This window comes from Ursus arctos, unplaced genomic scaffold (genome assembly GCF_023065955.2).
Source record: "Ursus arctos isolate Adak ecotype North America unplaced genomic scaffold, UrsArc2.0 scaffold_12, whole genome shotgun sequence".
NCBI lineage: Eukaryota > Metazoa > Chordata > Mammalia > Carnivora > Ursidae > Ursus > Ursus arctos.
Genome location: NW_026622786.1, coordinates 3,280,502 through 3,305,829, shown reverse-complemented (window position 1 = coordinate 3,305,829; position 25,328 = coordinate 3,280,502). Strand labels below are relative to the sequence as shown.

General features: G+C 47.4%; 4 protein-coding genes across 4 annotated transcripts; 1 reads left to right on the top strand and 3 right to left on the bottom strand.

Moving 5' to 3' along the window:
- On the bottom strand, positions 1–1,060 carry LOC113246147 (histone H2B type 2-F-like). Its single transcript, XM_044379644.3, has one exon. It carries the CDS (start codon positions 1,058–1,060, stop codon positions 566–568), a length of 495 nt encoding a protein of 164 aa, XP_044235579.1. The 3' UTR covers positions 1–565.
- LOC113250164 (uncharacterized) lies at positions 1–23,789 on the bottom strand. The gene is made up of 2 exons (XM_048220466.2): positions 23,215–23,789; positions 1–2,438 (listed from the first exon to the last, which is right to left on the bottom strand). Exons 1-2 carry the CDS (start codon positions 23,755–23,757, stop codon positions 2,019–2,021), a joined length of 963 nt encoding a protein of 320 aa, XP_048076423.2. The 5' UTR covers positions 23,758–23,789; the 3' UTR covers positions 1–2,018.
- Positions 9,324–10,317, top strand: LOC113246106 (histone H4). The gene has a single exon (XM_026486585.4). It carries the CDS (start codon positions 9,341–9,343, stop codon positions 9,650–9,652), a length of 312 nt encoding a protein of 103 aa, XP_026342370.1. The 5' UTR covers positions 9,324–9,340; the 3' UTR covers positions 9,653–10,317.
- Positions 23,790–24,615: 826 nt separating the features above from the next.
- Positions 24,616–25,182, bottom strand: LOC125282904 (histone H2A type 2-A). The gene has a single exon (XM_048220602.2). The coding sequence runs from the start codon at positions 25,115–25,117 to the stop codon at positions 24,725–24,727; it is 393 nt and encodes a 130-aa protein (XP_048076559.1). The 5' UTR covers positions 25,118–25,182; the 3' UTR covers positions 24,616–24,724.
- Between the last annotated feature and the right edge of the window lie 146 nt (positions 25,183–25,328).

Sequence of the window (25,328 nt, the reverse complement as noted above, 5' to 3'; positions counted from 1 at the left end):
AACAGACTAAAGCACATGGCTTTATTGCGCATCGTTCGTGACAGACGCCTAGAAACGTTTTTTACGAAGGCTAAGACAGTGGGGAGTGGGGAACGGAGGGATTTCCATTTGTATGCTAAGGAAAACAAATCCGGCCCGATTAGTAAAAAACGGTGTTGACATTTATGGGCAGAGAAATTTAGTACAGCATCCCCTACCAAAAAAACAAAAACCAAAACCCGAAAACTTTAAAACTATAGCAAACCTGCTTGCTCAGTTACCTGCATCTGAGCTTCCATCACGGACTCAGTAGAACTAGGTAGAGACCATTTTGAGTGCCAGGTTTTTTGTTACCAGCAAGAGTCGTGCCATGAGTGACACCACCACACTGTGGGAGGGTCTGGACTTTAACAGCCCCCTGGCAATCTTTATCACCCAAAGGTTTTCGAGAGCACAGGCCCACCACACCTAACCAAAAGCCAAGTCTTCCAGCAAGTGTTTACAGCTGCTTTCTGTGACAAATTAAGTGGCTCTGAAAAGAGCCGTTGGGGTAAAATAGCTGTTCTATTGCGTCCTTCGCACGCCCTTACTTCGAGCTGGTGTACTTGGTGACCGCCTTGGTGCCCTCGGACACGGCGTGCTTGGCCAGCTCGCCGGGCAGCAGCAGGCGCACGGCCGTCTGGATCTCCCGGGACGTGATGGTCGAGCGCTTGTTGTAATGCGCCAGGCGGGAGGCCTCGCCGGCGATGCGCTCGAAGATGTCGTTGACGAAGGAGTTCATGATGCCCATGGCCTTGGACGAGATGCCGGTGTCTGGGTGCACCTGCTTCAACACTTTATACACGTAAACAGAATAGCTCTCCTTACGACTGCGCTTGCGCTTCTTGCCGTCCTTCTTCTGCACTTTCGTAACCGCTTTCTTAGAGCCCTTCTTAGGTGCAGGAGCCGACTTTGCTGGATCAGGCATTTCTGCAAGAAGTAACGCCACACGCCAGTAAACGATCCGGACTACTGCCAAGGCGCTTGGTTGCGCGCTACTTATAGAGCTTGTATGCAAATGAAGGCTCGCACAGGACTGCATTTCTATTGGTTAATTTCCAACAATGTCGTCATGGTGGGGGTGGAGTCCACATAAATAATAGCTCCGGCTCTCACTTCCTTAGTGGCTAGCAGAATAAACGTCTTCTTAGCCAATCAAAATGTTCCATTTCAGGCTAACCAATAAATTATGTAGTTTCACCTGTTTGGGGTGTTTGGGGCTGGTTTTCCACATTTCAGTTGTAGTCTTGCGTAAGGAAGAGATCTGAAGAAACAGCTAAAGACAACTTTCTTGTTTTTGCGCCGTTTTATTTCCCTACGCTTTGTGAAAGTGTTTTGCTTTTGGGTTTTAGAATACCTTAAACCTACATCTCAAAAAAAATCCGGCATTCCCCTCAAATTTGTTTGAGCCGCCTGTATTATGCAACGATGAAGGAAGGTATTAGGTAACTGCCTACACAACCCTTAAGACACCTAAACCAGGAAGTCTTCAGTATTTAAACAAGGACGTATATCCGGCTTAGTTCTAACTGTAAAAATCTGGTTGATAAACCCAGATTCCCGTCCCAGGAATTATCACAAACCACATGACGGCCTTCCCACTTAATTTCTGTACCTAGATTTGTGCCAAGGTTCTGTGCTAGCAGCTTGTAACGTTACAAATGACTGGTAGAGCAGCGTCCACCCCCTTGCAAATTTTTCCTCACAGAAGCCAAGGCTGACGCTCTAGACTTTTAGTTAACTCGCATATAAAGAGGTTTGGCAAGAACAACCTATAAACCGTTTCAGATCTTCCCTCCTGCACGCCAGCCGACTAAAGGTCAGACGTGGATTCTATTATCTCACTACTTGACACGTGCGAGCTTCCCCATCCCTCCATCCAGTACAGCGGTGCACGAGAACACACCCGCGCCAGGCGAAAAACTGCACAGCTGCTCTTCATGAAAACGTGGGTGGCTCTGAAAAGAGCCTTTAGATGGTCTACATAAAAACACCAGGCCTTAAGCCCGCTCCCCGCGGATGCGGCGAGCCAGCTGGATGTCCTTCGGCATGATGGTGACGCGCTTGGCGTGGATGGCGCACAGGTTCGTGTCCTCGAACAGCCCCACCAGGTAGGCCTCGCTCGCCTCCTGCAGCGCCATCACGGCCGAGCTCTGGAAGCGCAGGTCCGTCTTGAAGTCCTGCGCGATCTCGCGCACCAGCCGCTGGAACGGCAGCTTGCGGATCAGCAGCTCGGTGGACTTCTGGTAGCGCCGGATCTCCCGCAGGGCCACGGTGCCCGGCCGGTAGCGGTGCGGCTTCTTCACGCCGCCCGTGGCCGGCGCGCTCTTGCGGGCCGCCTTGGTGGCCAACTGCTTGCGCGGGGCCTTGCCACCGGTCGACTTACGGGCGGTCTGCTTCGTACGAGCCATGACGTCTTCCTGGTTTTATTCCAGAAGTGCTAGGCAGTCTTATTTATAGACGTAGCCTTGTCTTGATTGGGCCAGAAGAGTGAGGAACCTTCAGAATGTGATCTCATTGGCTAGAATTCAATCCTATTTTCTCGGGTAGATTGTTATGCTAATCTTTCTCCCTTATTCACCTTTCCGTACTTTTCTGTAATCTTGGCGATCACGGACGTTTTTCTTTTTAGACCTTTCCTTTAAATTGGTGTCATTTTTGTAAGAGCAATTTTTAAAGTGCTTTCGCAAGCTTGGGATTTATATTTTAAACAGGTTCCTTCGGAAAAAAAGCCTGCCTTCCCATGAACTAGGTTTCAGGCTACATTTCCAGTTGAGTTACTGTAACTCCAATCCCATAGCTAACATTTATTTAGCGCCTGACACTGTGCTAAGAGCGTTAGTTGCATTACAGTACGACGGTGACTCAACAAAACAATACGTAGTTAAAGGAACCAAAAATTGAATTTACATTTACCTAACTTCGGAACTACGCCGAAGTCGTGTGCTAATCAGCACCAATTTGCAGGGTAGAGCCTTCAGCCTCTCTTTAGCTTTTTCATCTGGGAATGCTGTTCCCTCCCCTCAATCCATCAATGGCCAATTAGGTCCTGTACACGAAACCCTTCTGATCAAGGAATATAAGACCGGAAACGTTAATTTCTCCTTCACAATGCTGATTAGTTTCTAAATAGTCAACTTGCTTATCAGTCAGATTAAAAGCTATAAAAAAGTTTCAAAGCAAATAAATTATTCGTTGATTGCCGAGTTGCTAACATATTTTCTTCAATAAAGTAGTTTCATCTAAAAGTTTCACCTAAAAGTTTCATTTTTTTCTATTCTGTATAGGGAAATCGAAGATCCTCTGCTTTTTAGTTATTTCATATGCTTTGAAGTATTGCTCAGAAAATTACGTGTCATAAAACAAGTCATGTAAGGTAATAACGCTTGAAAGTGTGAATAGTTAATATAAAAATTTTAATCATATGCTCCTTCTATTGAAAAAGCTTTGCATCCAAACCTTATAAAAACTCAAACCTGTGAACACGATCAAGCCCAACAAACTTAAAACTTAACCCGTGGTGTCAGTATGATCATCTTCCTGCTGAAGGCAAAATAAAAGTTATTTTGAGGGGATTTCCTGATCCCTAAACGAGCTAGAATCTTCTCTGTATATCTTCAGGAGTTCCTGTGGGCAGCACAGTCTCCTGCTCTAGGGAGACCTAAATGTCCTGCAAAAGTGCAACCGATGTGAACAGCTGGTACGCCTTCCTGTGGTTTTGTAATGATGGCTAACATATAGAGAGCAGGACTTGGTATTTAAAAATTCTTTCACATACACTGTCCCATTTAATACCAACTCTGAAATAGATGTTACTTTCCTCATTTCACGGATAAAAAAACAGAGTCTCAGAGAAATTATGGCTTGTCCCGGACAAGTAACAAGGCCTGCGTAATATCCTAAAGCAGAAGAAAGACATTATAATGGATTTCTAGTTTCATCAGGCTTGGGGCACATTTTAAAGCAGTGAAGCATTTTCCCATCATGCAATCAAATTCCTCAATGTTTCTCAAACTTCTCCACTGAACTATTACCATTGGAAGAGGAAACTACCACAGCGGGTCTGGATGGCAGCCCAAAGCCCCCACACAGGTGTCACATTTCTTTGCGGTGTTCTTTTTAAATATATGCGTTCTTGGCCGGTATTCATTTAGGTAAGAAAAAGATTCTCAAACTGTTGTTGGGGAGGAAAAACTTACCCTGCTCCTCAAGCTTTTTTGGCTGGTCTAAGAATTAAATTGACATGAGCCTGACTAACAGGAGAAAATCATATAAGAATATGAGGTCCCCAGGCAGTCAGGCAATTGAAGTTTATATGCCACCCATAGCTAAGAAAGGGATCAGTTGGGGTCTGGGACTGCGAAGGGAAGGAAGACCATTACAAGAAGATAAAATGAGTGTTTGGTAAACAAATGTTTGCTGGGCCACTCAGAAATAATGGGGTATAGAAAAGAGTTTCAGCAAGCAGACTCTGCTGGCTTCCTCGCTGTCTACCACACCTAGGTTGTATTGTGCGGTAAATATCTGTGTGATAGTTCCCTTCCTCGAGCAGGTCCTCTGTCTGAATTCTTTCAAGCTGTTAGGAGGGAGGCAAAAAGAAAATCTTTTTTTTTTTTTTAAGATTTTATTTATGTGACAGAGACAGCCAGTGAGAGAGGGAACACAAGCAGGGGGAGTGGGAGAGGAAGAAGCAGGCTCCCAGCGGAGGAGCCTGATGTGGGGCTCGATCCCAGAACGCCGGGATCACGCCCTGAGCTGAAGGCAGCTGCTTAACTACTGCGCCACCCAGGCGCCCCAAAAGAAAATCTTCTTTGAGTCTTCTTTTTCTTAAAAATAATCAGCCTGAAATAATCCAGGTGCCAAAGAAACACCTTTTGGGGGAGCAGAATTTTGCTCCCCTGCAATGTATATTCATATAGAATCCAACAGCTGTGGGATGTATTTTACCTCTATAATATAGAGAATAAGAAAATTCCAAGAGTCATCTTCTGGCTAGCCTCAGAATAGAACAATTTATTATTTACAGATGCCAAGGGCAGGCATGAAGATTATTTCCAGTTTAAAAAGCAATCAAAACCCCAGCAGACACAGGAAAAGCTCTTTACCTTCCCCACGACTACCTGAAAAGAACTGAGATGGAAGACCGGCTTCAGGAAGAGAGCTGTCACCGTGAATAACTACATTATACATTATGAACTAGGTCTGGCAGGCAGGGAGGAACCTAGCAAGGCCTGTTGGATCAAAGTCCTCTGTGTCCCATTGTTTCCGAGTGGCCCAGCACACGTGTGTTTACCAAACATTTACTTTTTTCATCTTCCTGTGAATTGCGTTCCTTCCCTTTGAAGTCCCAGGCCCTACTCCTTCTCCTTAGTTCATTTTACCTGTCTTTGGCATTTCCATGTCTGTGTGGATTCCTTGTACATACAAAATTAAATTTGATTTTCTCCTGTTAATCTATCCCATGTCAATTTGATTCTTAGTCTAGGTAGAAGGACCTTGATGGGGGCAGGAAATTCTTGCTCCCCAGCACTTAGAAGTCACCTTTAATAACAGAATTCAGATCCATAATCATTTGATTTCACCCAGTCTCCACATTGGACAATAGACTGACCCCTGTGAGTGTTTTCAACGCACTACTCTATCAGAAGTCAATTGATAATGCAGTCGAACCTCTGCTTGCTGCTGCTGTGGGGAAAAGGGAGTATTTTTCTCCTCCTAATATCTCTGAAGTTTCCTTCATCAGAAATAATAAGAATTTGTAGTTTCCAGATTGAGCCCTGAAGTTTCATTATTTAGTGCCAAGAGAGGAGGGGAAAGAGCATATGAAGCTTAACACTTGCCACGAGAAATAAGCAAGCAAAAGAAAAATACGCTTTGTATGTGCATGTGTTTGTAATATAAAAGTAATGGACTCAACTATATGTTCCAGGAAGACAGTTTGTGTTCAGTCTTTGACTGCAGGTACCCCCAGGGCTTCAAGTACCCTCAAGATGAGACTGAATCTTTGGTTTGTGGGGTGGGTAGGCCATGTGCCTGCTTTCCTTTCTTTTTTTTTTTTTTAATTTTAATTTTAAAATTTTAATTTCAGTGCAGTTTAACCCACGGTGTTATATTCGTTTTAGGTGTACGGTATGGTGATTTGACGATTCCGTACATTGCTCGGTGAGCATCGAGATGAGTGTCCTCTTAATCCCCTGCACCTATTTCACTCTGCCCTCCCCCCCTTTCTGGTAACCATCAGTTTGCTCTCTATAGTTAAGGGTCCGTTTTTGGTTTGTCTTGCTTTTTTTTCTTCTTCATTCGTTTGTTTCTCAAATTCCACATATGAGTGAAATGATTGCCTTTCATCTTAAGTGGCTGATAGCCCTGGACCAAATTCAGAAGCCATGGGCTTTCGAGCTTCTTTCCTTCACTCCATTCTGAGATAAAGTCATTCCCTCCACATCTTGCTGGTTGGATAAGAACTTCCCCTTTCCCCCTTAGCACTACTTCTTGTCCTGTAAAATGAAGGGTGGCATAGGGGAGGAAAAAGTTTTCCAAGGTCCTCTTAGGGTCCCTGGCTGGGTCTGAAAATTAAACCAACAAAGACAGGGTAACAGCGGAAGAGCACACAAATTTACTTAACACAACTTTTATGTGGCACGGGGACCTTCATAAGGAAATGAAGACCCAAAGAAACAGTTCGGCCTGAGCACGTTTATGCTCGCTATGAAGAAATGTGGGCGCTCCTGCAGAAACGCAGTAGGTTAAGGAGTGTGAGGTCAGTCTAATAAACCAGCGGAGGCAGCAAGGCCTGTTTGTTCAAGTTCCTCCATAGGTCCCTTTGTCTTTAGAGATAAAGCTGCTCCGTTCCTCCTCATCTATCCCTCTAGTCATAGAGAGAAGGCACAAGAGGGGTAGCGTGACCTTTGGGCTTATGTCCTTCTCTCACGATTTCTTCAGCTGCATATATTTAATATGCTAAGGTGCTATGTTGTTCCAAACCCCGTCAGTGGCAGAATATGCTACCCCTAAATTATGCCATTTGGCCCATGGATTATTTTGAGCTAAAGGCACTTGAAAAACAGCAGGTGCAAAAAGTGTGCTCTGACCTCTGTTTCTTTCCTAAAAAAGGGAGACAAAACCCCCATATGGAACATGTCGTCCCTGTACCACGAGGAAAACAACATTCTTTTCACCCAGGATGGGGAGTTGAAGCCAAGAAAAATCTGCACAAAGAAACCTTTGTTAAACTAACCCTTATCTTCCTAGTTATTTTTCCCCCATTAACTGCCCTAGCTAAAGCCCTTCCGTCTCGTGACATTTTCATGATTTACTACTCTGTCCAATCCCGTTTATAAGCCGTCAAATCTAACTGCTTCTTTGGGTCTTCATTTCCTTATGAGGACTCCAATGCCAAATAAAACACAGAGTAAATAAACTTCTATGCTTTTCTCCCCTTAATCCGTCTTGTGTCAATATAATTATCAGGCCCAGCCAAAAACTCTAAGTGGGTAGAGGTAAAATTTTGTCTCCTCTACAGCAGATCTCAGTTTGCAGGGGTTCAGAACATACCACCCCCAAATATGCCATTTGGTATATTAATTATTTTGAGCCGGAGTTACTTGAGAAACAACAGATGTAGGAGGGGCTCTCTGACCTCCCCTTTTCCACCTAAAAGCAGCTCGGAAATTTTTCCACGAGAAAAGTAAATTACTTGGTTTTTGTTGTTGTTAAGTTCAGGCCACAGACACTTACTGTCTCTGGTTTATGGGGAAAATAGGACAGAATGCTCACATTTCACCTAATATACAGCCTGTCTGGGGAAAGAAAGAGAAAGAAAGAAGAAAGAAAAAGACAAAGAAAGAAAGAAAGAAAGAAAAAAAGAAAGGAGAGAAAGAAAGAGAAAAAAAAGAAAGAGGCTATTTTTTAAAGGTACCTTCCTTCTCAATATTCCTTTCATTTAATTTTTATAATCAACATCATTGTGAATCCCGGAGGCAAGTGATGCATGGTGGCACCATTCAATGAGCAGAGAACAAAGTTCATGGCTGGGGAAGAAGGAAGAGATAATTCCCCCAGCCGCTATTAGAGTCACACCTTGGAGCTTTGAAGTTTAAGCATTTTGACATTTTTTAGTTTAAAACGACTAAAGAACAACCTGGAGGATCTATATGTCTGGAGCCTAGAAGTCTGGATAAAGATATAGTATTGGGACTCATTAGCATACAGAGGATAGAGCCACAGGAGAGAGGAAAAAAGGCATATAAGATTTAAGGTAATACACAGCCTTCAGAAAAAAAAGATCATTCTTTCTGATGCAGAAACCACATCTGGTGGATTGTCCTTCCAGAGGGCCCTGGTACTGTAACAAACATGCTATCACTAATGGACCCTAATCAACCTCATCGGGCAGTTTCTGGGAATGATTTTCAAAATGAAGATTTCCCCTTGAGAAACCCAATTCAGTAAACTTTGCTGGCTCCACGTGGGGCGTCCATGGGGACACAATTTGGTCACTGATTTCTGGCTGAAAGCAGCGGTCGATTTTAGAGGATCTGTAGAAACGAGGCACAGAACGTCCTTGTCTTCTTTCTGTATATATTGCTTCTTTTAGCAGAGCTTTGGATGACAGCGCGTCGGAGTCACTGACCTCCACGAGAAGGCTTGCAAATAGAGTGAAACCAATGTTCCTAAGATCTGCTTTCTCCTGGGTGAGGTGAAATTCCCTGCCCCATAACAACAAAACAGACCAGACTCAGAAATTACGGCCATGTCGCCCTCCCCGCGCTCCGCACACAGCCCAGGCGCGGCTGCTCCGGACATGGCCTCCTGGGTCTGCCAAACGCCCGGACCTGCCTTTGTTGCAGTTTTATGTAACGGTGCGTCGGAAGCCTGTGACCCTCTCGTCGGGAACAGACCCGGCGCTGGCGCCGTCCTTCCCGTCTCTCGACTCCATTTGCTCTTCCTTTCGTCTTCTCCCCCCAGAAAGACCTTTGTCAGCCTAAATCTTACGCCCTGCGAGAGTCCACAAATGAAGGGAGACAAAGGCGAGAACGGTTGCGGCCCCCGGCAGCCTGGCGTTTGGATCTCGGTTCTCCCGGGAACGACGGCCGACAGGTCGTTTCTCAAGAGCCCGTTAGAGGGAGCCGCGGGGAGCGAGGAGACAGGGAGAAGGGAGCCGCCTCGGAGAGATGACGTAACGCCGAGCGGGGGCGGGGACAACTGGGGGCGGGCTTCCCGCCGCGCGCTTTCTGTTCTCAATCTGGTCCGGCGCTCTTGTATATTAGGGGGAAAGCTAGCCTGACGGATCCAGAGGTTGTGTTTTCAGTTTGATTTCGCTATGTCGGGAAGGGGAAAAGGCGGTAAGGGTTTAGGCAAGGGTGGTGCTAAGCGCCACCGCAAGGTCTTGAGAGATAACATCCAAGGTATTACTAAGCCGGCGATTCGGCGCCTTGCTCGGCGTGGGGGAGTCAAGCGGATCTCCGGCCTCATCTACGAGGAGACCCGGGGTGTGCTAAAGGTGTTCCTAGAGAACGTCATTCGGGACGCAGTCACCTACACCGAGCACGCTAAGCGCAAGACGGTCACTGCTATGGATGTGGTGTATGCCCTCAAGCGGCAGGGACGCACCCTGTATGGCTTCGGAGGCTAAGCTGCCGCTTCAGCTCTGCGTATACTTATGCCAACGGCCCTTTTTAGGGCCAACCATCTAGTCTTCAGAAGAGCTGGATACTTGGACTAGACGTTGGGGACCCTTGCTTTTGATAGTTGGGCTGGAGTCTGGGTCAGGTTTAGTGGGAGGTAATGGTCCCTGAAGCGCTAACCACCTGAACCCAAGTTGTTCACTAAAAAACTGCCCTCTTTTTTTCGCTTCCGGTGTGGTTCGCCCCCTGCCCCGTCTTAAGGGGCTACTGGTTCCAAATCTAAGCAGTATTTCCGTTTGCTTCTGGGTGCGCTGTCCTTCGTGAGTGTTGGGCTGCGGAAAGTAGAGATCCGTGAAGCCAAGAGCAAGGTCGAGTCCTCTGTAGCTCGTTACATTCGCTTGGGCGAAGTGGGAAGGCAGCCTACGGGCTTCCAATCCAGAGATGCCAGTTAGGCCATTTGATGGTTCTGAGCCTTCCAATTCATCTATTTTGGGTTTCACTTCCTACTTCTACCAAAGGAGGGTAGGGACTAGATGGCTTAAGGGCCCTCTTCAAAAGGGGCGGTGTTTTGTGATACGTCTTCTTACCCAAAAGGTGCAAGAGCACTTAAAATCAAGTCCAGTCATCAACCATCCAAAAGTCAAGGGAAATCTACGTTACCAGAACAGATGAGCTCAGCGCAGTTTTATTTTTTTAAAGATTTTATTTGGCCGAGAGAGACAGCGAGAGAGGGAACACAAGCAGAGGGAGAGGGAGAAGCAGGCCTCCCGCCCGACGCGGGGCTCGATCCCAGGACCCCGGGATCATGACCCAGCCAAAAGCAGACGCTTAACGACGAGCCCCCCAGGTGCCCCTCTGTGCAGTTTTAAAACAAGTTTGAGATATTATCTGCTGAGTATTTTTTTTGAAATGCTACATCCAAGGGAGAATTTAAGTCAAGGACCTAGGACATAACTATTTCAATGAAAACATTGCAAAGATACAGATGCAGCTTCTATAAAAGCCGAACAAACTATATAATCTTAACATCATGGAAGCAAGTCTTCAAGAAACAGTTAATTCAGGTATGTGACTTTTTCTGTTAGGGCCTGCTGTAGAGACCAGTAGGAATATACCCATCAGAAAGCACGATTTTTGACAAAGCAAAGCAAATTGTTGTATATCGATCGGTGTGGTAAAGAGCACAGTAAACCCTATTCTCTGCACTACCACTTCTAAATGGTCCCGATTTGGACGAAATATGGTAGGTCCGCATTGCTTATCCTTAAACTTACAGTTTCATAGGTATTATATTTGCAAGTAGAAATTTTTTCCAGCATTCTAGGCTTATAGTTTTACAGATAAATTTGGCTATGTATGTTGTTGAGAGAAAAAATACTATGTCAGCTCCCCACAGATAGGCTAGCTCTTCCTTTATTGGTCTCCACACTTGGCCGCTCTCATTAGCATCGAACACTCGAAGGTGCACTAGGTGTAAAACAGGGTGCTTAGCAATGGAGATGCCAGAAAGCCAAAGGATGAGAGATTTGCCCTCTCGGAGCTTATCAGAATGGGGAGGGAAAAGTTCATAAAATACATATATACTTACATAAATGGCAGACTAGCACTCGTAGCACCGGTTCAGTAGGATGAAAATGTAGACAATAGTTACCAGGGGAGTCCTACCACTACGGAAGTCACCGGCAGCTGGGAAATGGGAAGTCTTGGCTGTGGAGATGGGGCTTGTGGCAAGTATCACCGTGTTTTTGTTTTTTCATTTTAAGGGCAATGTGGATTGAATAGATCTGATCCTCACTGAGCTACTCTGGAGGAGGAGATATCAAAAGTTTGAAGAGAACTCAAAGAATAATGGAAGGGGATGGGGAACATGTCCTTTGTCTAAACTAGCGGTTCTCAAAGTGTGGTCTCTAATCCAGGAACATCAGATCACCTGGGAACTTATTAGAAACGCAAAATCTTGGATCCCCCCAAACTTACTGACTGAGAAATTCTAGGGAGTAAGACCTAGCAATTTGTGTTTTAACAAACCCTCGAGGTGATTATGATACCCAGTTTGAGAACCACTGGTCTATGTAACAGTTTTTCTTTAAAGGAAACGAAAGTATTTAAGTCTGACTATATAGTGCCCCAATTTGTTTACCTAAATGTTAAATTTTGCTCTCTTTGGAGGGAAAAAAAAAACCACTAGGTGAATGATCCTAGTAAATTTTCTGTAGTACAAAATATTACAGGAGGAAAAAGGTAAACCAGCTTATTTCCTCGAAGCATTTGAGGCAAACATAAAAGATGTCTGAGTGAAAAATGTAGCCAGCTTGTTTTCCTAAATAATATTGGTTTGTGTTTTAATAGTACTGAATTTTGTAATCAATGGATATGTTTTCCTCTTCTCAAGTTTCTCCAAGCTATGGTCCTTTATCTCCTAATTATGCATCATCTTTACGATGATTTTAATAGTGATGCTTGTCCTCATTTTGTCTCCTTCATTAAATACTATTATATGGCATAACTGAATCTTCTGTTAGCTGTATCCAGCCTCTGCGCATTACCAAATTACAGAATACACACTCTGCATCTTTTTGCATCAATACATGGCTTTTTGTTATTGCTCTTAATCTTATGTACCAGTAAGGAATATCTGGCTACTTGATCTCTTTAATCTCCAACAAGATAATTTACTTCTCATTTCCACCCCTGAGTGACCCAGATGCTCTCTGCGAACCAGCCATGGTTGCCATCTGTCCCCTCCCTGGCTGATTTCAGGACTTCCACTGGAATACGTATCAATGATTAGAGAACCCAGTCGGCAGGCCTACTTCCACAGGGAAGTAGAGGCACTTAAGTGTCCGGCCCGCTAATCAGTCCTCACAGTGGACCAGTCTAAAGTCTCACCTTTCCTTCCCAGGCTCCCTACCCGTCTGAATAGCTGCAGGATCCTCCCAGAAACCCAGGCTAGCGGCTCTGGAGTCCTCTTTCACCACATTCTTATTTTCGTCCTTGGAAGCCTTTCACTCTGTACTTCCCATTCTAGCAATTGCTGAACATGCTATTTCTCTACTTGAGCCAAAAGAGCTGAACTAGCATTTACACAGAATGTTACTAGTATATATAAACAGGTATGGCTGTATGGAGAATTACCGGCAGGTTTATAAAAATTTTAGAATGATTTCTCGGTGTTGGTTTTTCTTATATTTGTTGAACATTTCTGAATTGTTTGAATTTCTTAAAATAAGCATGTATAATTTCCCCCCAAACAATCACAAGATAGATGATAGATAGATAGATAGATAGATAATCTGGGCTATATGAGCCATGACAAATCTTAGCTTTGCCAAAGTTCAGTTTTCTCATCTTTAGTGTTACTGAGAATTCCTGTCTTTCTCACAGGAATGTTTTAAGGATCACAGGAGATCTATGTGAAAGATTAAAGCCCTGAAATGACATAAAAAGAAACTAAAGCTGGTGTACTTATTGCCTATTTCACCCGATCTAGTTCTTACAGGCTCTATAACTGGGGGGGGGGGGGGGGGAGTCCGTATAGGCAAAGTTTCGAGAGGATAGTTGACAGTGGGTAAAGACTAGGTATGAACAGGTTGGCAGGGCCATATTTTTCAGGATTAAACCAGAAAAATGCAGTCATCTTAAAGAATCAAATAGATTCCCCAGCTGAGGTGACTGTTGTAATGTGTTCAATGTGTTATTTAAGAATATTCAATTCTTGGGGTGCCTGGGTGGCTCAGTCGGATAAGCGTCTGACTCTTGATTTTAGTTCAGGTCATGATCTCAGGGTTGTGAGATTGAGCCCCACTTTGGGCTCTGCACTGCGCATGGAGCCTGCTTAAGACCCTCTCTCTCCCCCTTCCGCCAACCCTCTCCCTCTCAAAAAAAAAAAAAAAAATTCAGTTCTTCTGTAGAGAAATAAATTAAGAAGGAAGAAACTAATTGTAGATAATAAGTAATAAGATAATAAGATAATAAGCTTCTGAGACACTTTAAAATAGAGTATGTGTAAACAGATATAGGAAGGGGTGGGAGGGCCAAGAACCATATTGAATATTCTTGAGGTACATGAGGTACCCAGTATTCAAGCCTTAAATCAGCCATCCATTGGTGAGACCTACTGTGGCCCAATATGTCCTCGGTCTGCCACACACAGGGAAATCCATAGCTTTTCTGCAGGTTGTTGGTGATCAAGTGAACACAGATCAGCTTCAGACACCTTCCATCCGCTGAGCCTCCTCGCCCATGCGCAGCGGTTATCGTTCTGACTGTAGCACTGGTGGGGACGGCTGATGCGGCAGATGGAGCCATGACAGATGATCTAGGTCAAGGCTGGACACCGTCACTGCACCCTCTTCTAAGTGTGCTGACCTCCCCCATCACTGTCCCCTTCCTCCTTGTTGTACGTGTTAAATGGATTCAATTAACTGTGTGATTTGATATATTTGTCTTCATTAGGCCTATGAGCCTTTCTGTTCAGTGAACTCTGGGATTGCCTGTCCGGTGATAGAGTGGGAAGCCGTGATTACAGTGAAGTAATTTCTTAGCACAGCAGCTATATTATAGAAGAGGGCTGGGAACAAGGGGGAAGAGACACAACCATGGCGTTGTGACCATCCAGATACCGCCCAAGGCAGATGGGCTCCTGACTCTAGGAAGCATATCCAGTTCCTGCGATAAGGCAGCCTTAGAGTGAAGCAGCATCCTGACTGAATAATGGCAGCCACTGAGGTCATCTGCCTCCATGTTCCTCCCCAAGTTTCTGACTCTGGTTTGGCTTCCTGTTTGCCTAAAGGGAGCTAATGAGTGAATCGGTTACCCTTCTCATCGGAAATTAAAAGCATGATTTCTAGAATCTGACTATTCGGGTTGGGATCTTAACTTCACCATTTAGTAGCAGGGAAATGTTGGGGAAATTCCTTAATCTCGGAACCTCGTTTTCTTTATTAGTAGCATTAGGAGGAAAAGAATACCTACCGTGTCAGGGTTTTATGTGGATAACATGCGTTAATATTTACAAAGAAGTTAGCACTATGGAACTCACTGAATGTTACTACCTATTAATGATAACAATTATTATTAGGGTTTATGCATTTGTCCCTTCAGAGTCTGGTCAGTGGGATCTAGGTCCTCAGAGCCCACCCCCCCCCCCAGCCTACCAACAAAATGAAATTTCTGAGCCTACAGAGCCAAGGACTAGGCTGGAATGGGGTGAGCAAGGGCCCAGGAGGTCATCCTGATGACCTGAGCGGCCACCAGCCCTTTATCTCCTTTTCTATGGCTTCGCAATGCAATCAGACGAAATGTAATAATAAGCTCTAAAACAGAGCTAAACACAATAACCAAGTAGCAAAGGAAGAGAGGAAGGGAAAGAGATCAATCAAAGAAACAGAAACCCGAAATCAAAACCTGGCTGAGGAAAACTTACTCATAAGCTCAAAGTTTAGCCCTGAGCAGGGGCCCTGATGGGCTGGAGAGGACCCACTGCCTTAAGAAAGTTTGCAAGATCAGGAAACACCTGACTTTGTCCTCATCCTGATGTCTGAGAGGGACTGTGAGATTCAGAACCAAATAACCGGCCAAATTTCAAAGTTTGCCGATGTCCAGAGCCAGCTGTACCAAAACTTTTGGAAGACAAGTTAGCAAAAACTATTAAAATTACTGAAAAATGTACTCTGAGTTCTATGCACAAGGATAATAAATTGCAGCAGTGTTTTTAGAGGCAAAAATCAGGAAAATACCTAAATATGCATTAACATGAGTCTGAGTAAATAAGAAACATCCATTAAATGAAAAACTGTGCATCCTTTAATAAGAACGAGGCAGATTGAGACAGAAGTTTATGTAGAGTTTACACAGAATTAAAGAGAGATGAACTGGGACAAAGGCCAAATATATATTTCTTATTGTACATCACAATACCACAGCTAAGTATCCTTAAAGAGCTGAATCTTAGAGAACCTTGAGAACGGGCAGCGGAGATTAGGGCCAAAAAATAAAGCCTAGAGATCTGGGTTGATTCAGGGCAAGTTGAGAGTGACCTTTTCGGGTGCAAGCTGGACGGAAGGGGGTCAGAGAATGAGAAACTGAAACCAGTTTCAGGGGCTGTTTTAAGCCATAGAGGGCCCTGGACAAGAATGGTGGCAGCAGGACTGAAGAAGACACTGGAAAAAGAGACGGTGATGTCAGGAGGCACGGAAACCCCTGGTTTCCCCAAGTTTGAAGGGGGCACTTGGGTGGAATTTAGATACTTCTCTTTGAATTGAGTTGTTAATTAAAGAATGAGTAATAGTTCGCATCTGTTGAACACCTACTATGTACCGTTTCAAATCCTCAGAACAACTCTACAAGGTAAATAATATCCTTATTTTACAAAGCCAGAAACTGGTGTGTATGCGGCTCCCATAACTTGGCATTCTCTGATACGCTACAGTGCTCCTGAATCTTACTACAATATTTGTCTAAAATTTTCACAGCACAAATAATATGAGGATCTTAATACATTTGCCACATTTGTTTAATAAAACCATCAAATATTGATGATGGAAAGGACCCCATCCGGTCCAATTTTCTCATTATATTTTCCCTCTAGTTCCGGGATAAAACTCGACACCAGCTTCCATTCCCCACCAGATCCTTAAGTGGCGTGGATGTTCCGGAGAGGCCTGTCCTTCGGGCCATCTCTTTGCGAGCTCTTCTCAGCACCTCCCAAGTGTTTCTCTAGCTTCTAGAGGCAGATGAGAGAATCCAGCTGGGCCTCTAGATGTGCATCCAGATCCAGATTCCCAGCTGCCTGAAGGACACGGCTCCTCGCCCCTGCCCATGACAGCTCTGACCCCGTGGGGCTTGACGTGCGCCCCTGAGCGGCGCCCCTTCCCAGGCTGCCTATTCCCGTGAGGGTGGCATGATTCTCCTAGTCGCTCAGGCAGGAAGGTCTAGAGCTATCTTTCATTACTTCTTCCCACAACAACCGCCTCTGTCCCTTCCCCCATCCAGGCTCAGGCAATCTTCTATGTGCAAAAATGTCAGAACTTTCCCTCCACTCCATTGCCGTGGCTGGTTTCCTTGTTCTCATCCTCAGCACCGCTCATCTGCTATGTCCGTGTGGCCTCTGACCTGGCCTCCTGCCTTGGGTGCCGCTCACCTCTCACTCCGTTTGCGCTTGCACCCCAAACTGACCTTCTTTACACACAGCTCGGATTCTGTGACCCACCTGCTTAAGGCACTACCCTCTATTGGCTTCCCTCCCTTTCCTTGTTCTCTTTTATCCTCGTTTCCCGAACTTTCCTTCACTCCACATAGAAAACCATTCTATGTTTAAAGTACCTTTTTGTTTCTACGTATGATTACAAAATATATTAATGTATTTTAATTTATATAAATAGTATTGTTTTACATCAGATTCCATTTGTTATCTTATTTCCCTCAGACCTGTGTTTTTAAGATCTGTCCTTGTTAGGTGTCCATTTAATCCACTGTCTCTTCCTGCTTCGGAGCCCTCCATAGAGTGACTCCACCACATTTTCTCTGTCTACTCTCCCAGTGACAAATGCCCACATTGTTTCTAATGCCCCATCATCCTTGTCATGTACCGTGATAAGCCGGTGTGAGAAGTTTTGAATAAATATTCAAAAACAGAATTGTTGGTTCCTGGCATGTGTATCCCTAAATTGGCCTAAGAAGCACCAGGCTGCTCTTCAGAATGGCTGCCCTGGTCCACACCCCACCAGTAGGGCACCAACCATCGAAGCCCTCTGTCCTGGCAAATTCTTGGCCTTATTCAGCTTTCCAGTATTTTCCAGAGTATCCAGAGTAAAGTGACATCTCCTATTGCTTTAATATGCCTTTCTCTGATTACCAATATTTATTTGTTTGTTTGTTTATTTTGAGAGAGAGCGTGTGTGTGTACACAAGTTGGGGGGGGGGAGGGAGAATCCTAAGCAGGCTCCGTGCCCAGTGTGAGCCTGACACAGGGCTCCATCTCATGACCTTGAGGTCACGACCTGAGCCAAAGTCAAGAGTCAGACGCTTAACCAACTGAGCCACCAGGTGCCCCTTTTTACTAATATTTCTGAGCATCTCTACATATACATGTTAAATATTTTGCTTCCTCTTCTATAATCCTTTCCCTTATGCTGTTTACAGAATAAAATTTACCCCTCCCTGGGTCAGCATGGTGACCCCCAAAAAGACCCCCAATAAGCTGGCCTTAAAGTCTCCACCACTGAAAATTCCTTTCCCGTTCCTGGCCTTGGCCCGCCCTGTGGACTGGCCACCACTCACAGTTCTCCTTTTTCTGGTTCCTCTGCCTGGACTAGACTCCCTACCTCAGCCAAGCTCTCCTATAGGAAGAGCTCCCTGATTCCCTCCATTAGAAGGGACCTTTCCCTCTGAGCTTCCGGAGAACTCATCTGAACCTTCTCCGTCACCTGCCACTGCATGCCTTCCATTAGATGCATGGCTCCTCACACAGCTGAAGAGCCGATTCCCATAAATGCTGCAAACTCATACCCGTGCTTCCAGGCATGAAGCAATGCTGGGATTCCTGCTCAATAGAGTAATAATTTTTAATTTCAGTGATGATTTTACTTTTCATAGTTTTCTTTATTGCAGTGGTTTTCAGTTGCAGGTTGTAACCCATTAGCAAGTGGTAAAATTGATTTAGAAAACAGGAACTGGGGACGCCTGGGTGGCACAGTTGGTTAAGCATCTGCCTTTGGCGCAGATCATGATCCCAGGGTCCTGGGATCGAGTCCCGTATCGGGCTCCTTGCTCGGCAGGGAGCATGCTTCTCCCTCTGCTTGCTGCTCGCCCTGCTTGTGCTCTCTCTCTCTCTCCTCTATGACAAATAAAATCTTAAAAAAAAAAAAAAAAAAAAAGCCCACCCTGCCTCCCAGGGTTTTTGTGAAATCGAATGAGAGGTGAGTGAAAAATGAGCCGTAAGCCACCTAGGAACCTGGACCTGGATGCTATTACTGCCTGAGCCACACTGTGTAGAAGCTGGTCGTGTATTTACAATTATTCATCAGTTTTTATGTGTGTCATGATTGTGACTTGACATGGTTGTAACTTGGACTTACCTCAATTCATATTAATGTCCCTAATATTTCCATCCTTGATGTTAATGATCTATTAACACTGACTTACGACCACATGTAAGGTTCTTTTCCAAGCATTTTGTGTGGACTGTATGGTTTCTTTTCATCCTCACAACATTCCTGGATTAGGTGCAATTATGATCACATGAGGAAATGGAGATCCCAGTCTTTTCTCTTTGGAGCCTCTCCCTGGTTAGGGGTCAGGAGCCCTGGTCCTACCCGTAAAGGGCCTCAGGCTTCAACTCCAGTTTGTAGCAGCAAGGACCTTGGACTTTGTTTTCTATCCCCTTTCTCTCCTTTGCCATCCTTCCTTCTCTTCCCACCTCTCCTAATGGGTAATTAACTCTCTGCTCCTGGTCCCCCTATCAAGTCCCCCAAAAATCCGATTAGCAGGGCTAAATCTGAGGTCTTTGGAGATATAAAGACAGACATTCCTCCCCAGATCATCTGCATTCAGCAACGGATTGGGGGTGCTGGTGGGGGGGATAGCTCAGGGAACTCTTTTCTCAGTTACTATCACCAGGAACAAGTTTTCCAGACACTCTGTGCACGGGCAGTTTCTTGCTCCCATGTTCCAAAATACCCCCCGAGGACCTTGGAAGTTCTTTGCAGAGGTCCAGTTCAGACCTCCTGTTGATCTCTAACTGCTAGGACCCCACGGCTGGGGCATCTTGTTCCCAACTTTCTCATGTAAGAGCCAAAGGACAGGCCCCTTGGCAAGCATTTCCTGACTGCCCGTGGTGTGCCTGGCACTGCCTGGGTGCTGATGCCACAGGGCTGAACAAGAGAGGAAACAAGATGATCTTCACCTTGAGCAATGCTGCCGGCCTACTGCTGAGGGCAAAGGAATGGGTGTAAGTAGGGAGGGGCAAGGAGGGAGAGGCAAGGAGAGGGCCCAAGGAGATGAGGGTGAAGAAGAGAAAGGGAAGGGGGGGCTACATAGGGCTGGATCTTGAAGAATGAGCAGGCGTTCCTGGGGCTACAAAAAGGGGGAGGACAGAAGAAATTCTAGATAGAAAAAATGGAATGTGTGAAGACATCTATACTTGGGGATTGCAGATGCTCTGTGGGGCTGGAACTTACTTGTTTGGCTGGCAGAGCATCTGCAAGCTGGGGAGGCTCTGAGAAATGCCAGGAACCAGATGTATGTATGTTAATTCTCATTAGAATCTTTTAAATGTAATAACTGTTAATAGAGTAGCTAAAATTAATTGAATGTTTATTCTGGGCCAGACACTGTGCTAAGTTCCTTATAGGAATTGTCACTTTTAATATTTCCAAAAACCTATTAGCAAGATGCTATTGTCCCCCTTTTACAAATTGGAAAAGTGAGGCCTACAGAGATTTACCTGCTGAAGTCACCATCTCTACTAGTTATTAACCTCCATTGCTCTGAACTGCCATGCAAAAGACGGTAGACTTTAACCTGAAGGGAATGGGAGGGAGGTGGAAAAAATTAAAACACCAGAGTGACAGGCTCAAAAAACACGCTCTCTAAAAAAGATAGCTCTCACACAGAGTGAAAGCTTCGCAGGAGGGCAGGGTCTAGCCCAGATGCTTGATCCTCCAGACCAGAGTGGGTGGGGGCTCAGTTAATGCAGGGACCCTGGATGGATAGAGAAAGGGTGATAGAATTCAAAGTCAGAACGTAGATTTGATAACATTTGGTGCCTCATGAAATTTGGACAAAGGGCCAGAGGAAGGAACTTCTGCCCTGAACTGACTGGGGGATGAAGGTATTTTTCAGCAAGACAGGGAACATGAAAGGGGGAAAATAGCATTGGGAAGCAAGTTGGTGCACTTTGAGAAGATGAGTGTGAATCGCCTGTTACCTATCCAGAAGGACCTGGCCACCTGGCAGAAACATTGGTGTACAGCTCAAGACAGGGGGCTCAGCAGAAGACAGCAGTTTGGGAGCACTTGAGGGAGGCAGTGATATGGCAAGCAGGAAACCCATGATCTCCTTTGAGTTGGAGGGAAGAAAAAGCCAAGGCCAGCATGGATGAAACCAGGAATATTGGTGGGCCTGGCAGAGAAACAGGAGAACATGAGAAGGTTGAGATGGGGATGTGGAGAAGGATAAGGTTCACCAAGAGGGGGTGTGAACCCAGAGGCCAGGTCCTTTCCCAAGGAAGCAAAGGTAGTGTCAACAGGGCCATACCACGGAGCTTACCTATACCACGGAGCTTATCTCTGGGCATGCGCACACAGCCACTACCCTAAGGCAGATTTAAATCTGAACAAAAACTGTTTTTCACTTCTTAAAAGTCCCAGGTTCAGGGATGCCTGGGTGGCTCAGTCAGTTAAATGCCTGCCTTTGGCTCAGGTCATGTTCCCAGGATCCTGCATTGGGCTCCCTGCTCAGCGGGGAGCCTGCTTCTCCCTCTCCCTCTGCTTTTCCCTCTGCTTGTGCGCTCCCTCTCTGTCAAATAAATGAAAAAGTCTTAAAGAAAACAAAAAACAAAACCCCCGCAGGTTCAGGGTAGACTCTTCCCGCTACTGAGCTAGAGATGTAGAAGCGAATTATGACAGAAAGAACATTTGTTTACCTTGTCCTTAACTCTTTTAACTCTCACTGAACAGTAGACAATTAAGTACAAAAATTATTAAATGTGAAAACTGACATTTTAAATCATTATCTTGTATTCATGTACTCAGTTTGTGCTGGTCTCCTAAACAAAGATTTGAACGATGGCTGAGAGGGGAGTATTTACAGTAGCTGGAACACAAGATTTTCTTCTATTCCTATCAACAATGCCACTAATTTCCCTTTGAGGTTCAGACAGGGAGATTTCCTGGAGGTTAGAGGTGCTCATATTGGTAAATTAAAGCAGGTGTGATACTGGGGGCAAACACAGGATGTGGAGGACTGACACCTGTAACCAACATCACAGGTCTCAGGGTCTGTTCAGCCACTCCTGGGCCTGAGATGTTGTACAAGCCACACCCCCAGAGCCTTGGATTGTACCTCAGAAAGCCCTGCTTGTCCCTGAAAGGTTTGCCGTAGGTGGATGAGATGGTGTCTGCAAAGATGGTGCCCTCCCACACCTCTAACAGTTACCACTTCTGAACTCAGAGTACAGACCCCTGACCATGGATCTACCCTGCCCGGAGGGTCTAAGCAGGGAGTCAGGGTCTAACTAGGAGCCTGGTGGCACGCTCTGGAGATTGCTGTGACCCTGGAGGAGGAGCCACTGTCCCTACAAATATACACCGGTCTCCCGCTTTGAACACATTTCAGGAGAGGCTACAGGAGCTTTAAAAAACTAAGTTTCCTTCCTTTCCCTTGTGAATTCTTACTGGAATGTTAACTTGTCATTGTGCTGCAACAAAACAGAAAACCTAAGTCTTGAGGGCAAGGAAGTGACCAAATTTAAAGAGGCGTCATCTCAAACCTGCAGAGCCTTTACATCCGAGCTCTGTGGGGGGGCTCTGCAGGACTCCGTGCCATTCCGCCTCTGCTTCCCCTTTGCAGTGGTCCAAGAAGCATCCCGAAGCCCCACACCCTCACTATCTCCTAATTGTGGGGAACTTCATCGCCCAAAGGACATGTTCTGTCTTTATTCTCTCTTCCCGAGAACTTTCACTCAGAAGCCGCCCGTCTGTCCTTTCTCTGGGTAACCTCTCCCATACCTGAAGAGCTCCAATGTGTCTGAAGAAAATAGATAATACCAAGTCTGGACAGAGACACCAGACATCAGTCGAAGCGTTGAGAGAGACCTCAGAACACACGGGAGTCTCACTCCTGCTCAGGCAGAGAATGGACGAGGGCCCAGCTCAGGCCGAGTCTCCTTAGGTCAGGTAAATCTCTGCCTCCCCTGCCCTCCCAAATTTGGCTTAGAGGTAGAGCATGGGAGGAATTATCCTACGGCTAAAGGGAGGGACTTAGGTATGCTCAAAGCTCGGGAATCCCGAACTTGACCCGGCAGAGGTCGGGCGACGCGAAGGTGGCGATTTCCCTCCCCAGCCGGAACGCCGCGCCCCTCGGGGCCACTTCCGGGGGGATGTGGAGGCCGCCGGCACGCAGAGACCGCCGCGCCGGCCCCCGCCACCCGCCCGCGGCCTTTCTTAAAAAGCCAGCCGGGGCACGCTCGGGACTCCTCGCCGCCTCTCGAGCCCATAAGCCCCTCCTCTCCTTACAGTTGACGACCCTGGGTCACGGTGGAGCCCATAAAGATGCCCCTCACCCCCCGGCCCAGAGGGGCCCGAAGAGTAAAGCGAGCACGCACGGCCGTCTCCCTGAAGAGGAACTGGGGATCCTGGCGGCCCCGGACAAGGAAGCCAGCCAACTGGGCAACCTAGACACGGCGCGTGGCCTCTACCCCGCTCTAACGTCCACCCTCCCGCCATAGGGGAGCGTCCGCCGAGAAAGAGCCGACGACTAAGTGGCACAGCTTCTTCCGCGTGCTGCTGTGGGTGGCTCTGAAAAGAGCCTTTGGATAGGATGGAACCTCGAGCCGAGCGCTCACTTAAGCCCGCTCCCCGCGGATGCGGCGAGCCAGCTGGATGTCCTTCGGCATGATGGTGACGCGCTTGGCGTGGATGGCGCACAGGTTCGTGTCCTCGAACAGCCCCACCAGGTAGGCCTCGCTCGCCTCCTGCAGCGCCATCACGGCCGAACTCTGGAAGCGCAGGTCCGTCTTGAAGTCCTGCGCGATCTCGCGCACCAGCCGCTGGAACGGCAGCTTGCGGATCAGCAGCTCGGTGGACTTCTGGTAGCGCCGGATCTCCCGCAGGGCCACGGTGCCCGGCCGGTAGCGGTGCGGCTTCTTCACGCCGCCCGTGGCCGGCGCGCTCTTGCGGGCCGCCTTGGTGGCCAGCTGCTTGCGCGGGGCCTTGCCACCGGTCGACTTGCGGGCGGTCTGCTTTGTGCGAGCCATGGCGAACCAAAACACCAGCTCACCAGCGCAGCAGCAGCGAGAGTAACGGGACCTCCGCCCGCCGCAGCAGTCTTTATAGGCACCGTCTTTTTCCGATTGGGCGGGACAATAATTGAAAGTCCCGCGCTGGCTGTCCATTGGCTGTGACGTCACACGCCCTGGCGTCACCCATTGGCTTGGGCAGAATCCTCCCTAACCCCGCCCACCCGCCTCGCTTTTTCTACTTTCCAGTTTGCCTGCAGTCTTCCGTACCTTGTGTTGCCTTTCTTTTCGGCCGGCGGGGCGGGGGAGGGTCATTTTGGTTCGCGACCGTGTCAGAATGTTGTTCCTCCTCAGCCCTTCCCCCCCCTTAGAACACGGTACCCCCTTCCTTCCCGCGCTGTCTCCCCAATTCAACCTCAATCTTGCGTTTGCCCCCCCCCGTCCCCCAAAACGCCTTATTACCTTTTAAGAGCCCCCCCTGGTTCGTCTGACGGACCTTTCTTCCCGCCTGTCGCTGGTTTTCGGATTGGAAGTTTGTCTCACCTCACCCCAAGACCCCCATCCCCACCGCCTCCCGAGCGCGAGATCTCGCCTCCAGAAACCCAAGTGGGGACCTGCGCCTCCGCTGCGAAAGCGGTCCCTCCCTTTTGCTGGACTAAGATAACCCGCTCAGTTAAGCCAAGGACCAGGTCCGCCCCACTCCCCTGCCGGCCGGGGCTGCACGTGTGTGCTGGGCAAAGGCCTCGGGAACTGGGGAAGCTGCGCACTCGGCCCCCACTCCTGAGACGAGGGTCGGGGGCGCCTAACGGTACTTAGCGAATCGGCCGTGGCTGCCCCCAAAGAGGTCTGGCTCCTCCACCTGCCTCGTCAGCCCTAAGGTCTGCGACCCACCAGGCAGAATAAAGATGGTCGAACGCTCAAGGTTCAGAGAGGCGATCAACGGGGAAGGAGCAACCCCCTCCCCTCCCCGGGGCCCGGCCTACGACGGGCGAAAGGGCAACAGAGAAAACGGACTACTGTAACAACTCTTTTATTTGAGAGAGTGGGTGGCTCTGAAAAGAGCCTTTGATTTCACAGGTGCCCCCTTCGAGACCAGGGCGGGCTGGGCTTCCTGACGCCGGCCTCACTTGCCCTTTGCCTTGTGGTGACTCTCCGTCTTCTTGGGAAGCAACACGGCCTGGATGTTGGGCAGAACGCCGCCCTGGGCGATGGTGACTTTGCCCAACAGCTTGTTCAGCTCCTCGTCGTTGCGGATGGCCAGCTGGAGGTGGCGGGGGATGATGCGCGTCTTCTTGTTGTCGCGGGCCGCGTTCCCCGCCAGCTCCAGGATTTCCGCTGTCAAGTACTCCAGCACCGCCGCCATGTACACCGGCGCGCCCGCCCCCACCCGCTCGGCGTAGTTGCCTTTGCGAAGCAGGCGGTGCACTCGGCCCACCGGGAACTGCAGGCCAGCGCGGGACGACCGCGACTTGGCCTTAGCACGGGCCTTGCCTCCTTGCTTGCCACGACCAGACATGACAGCGACGCTCGCCGCCAACAGCTCCCACTTGCCCACCGAGAAAGTCGCCGCACAGCCCGCCACTTCACCCTTTTATAGGCAGAACCCGGATTGTCTACGGAGCGCCTCCATTGGCTAATGAAGATCGTTGTCCTGACGGCCAATACGGTGGCTCGGCCAGAATCCGCTCATTTACATAATCTCGTCCCCGCGCAGGAGCGCCGCCGAA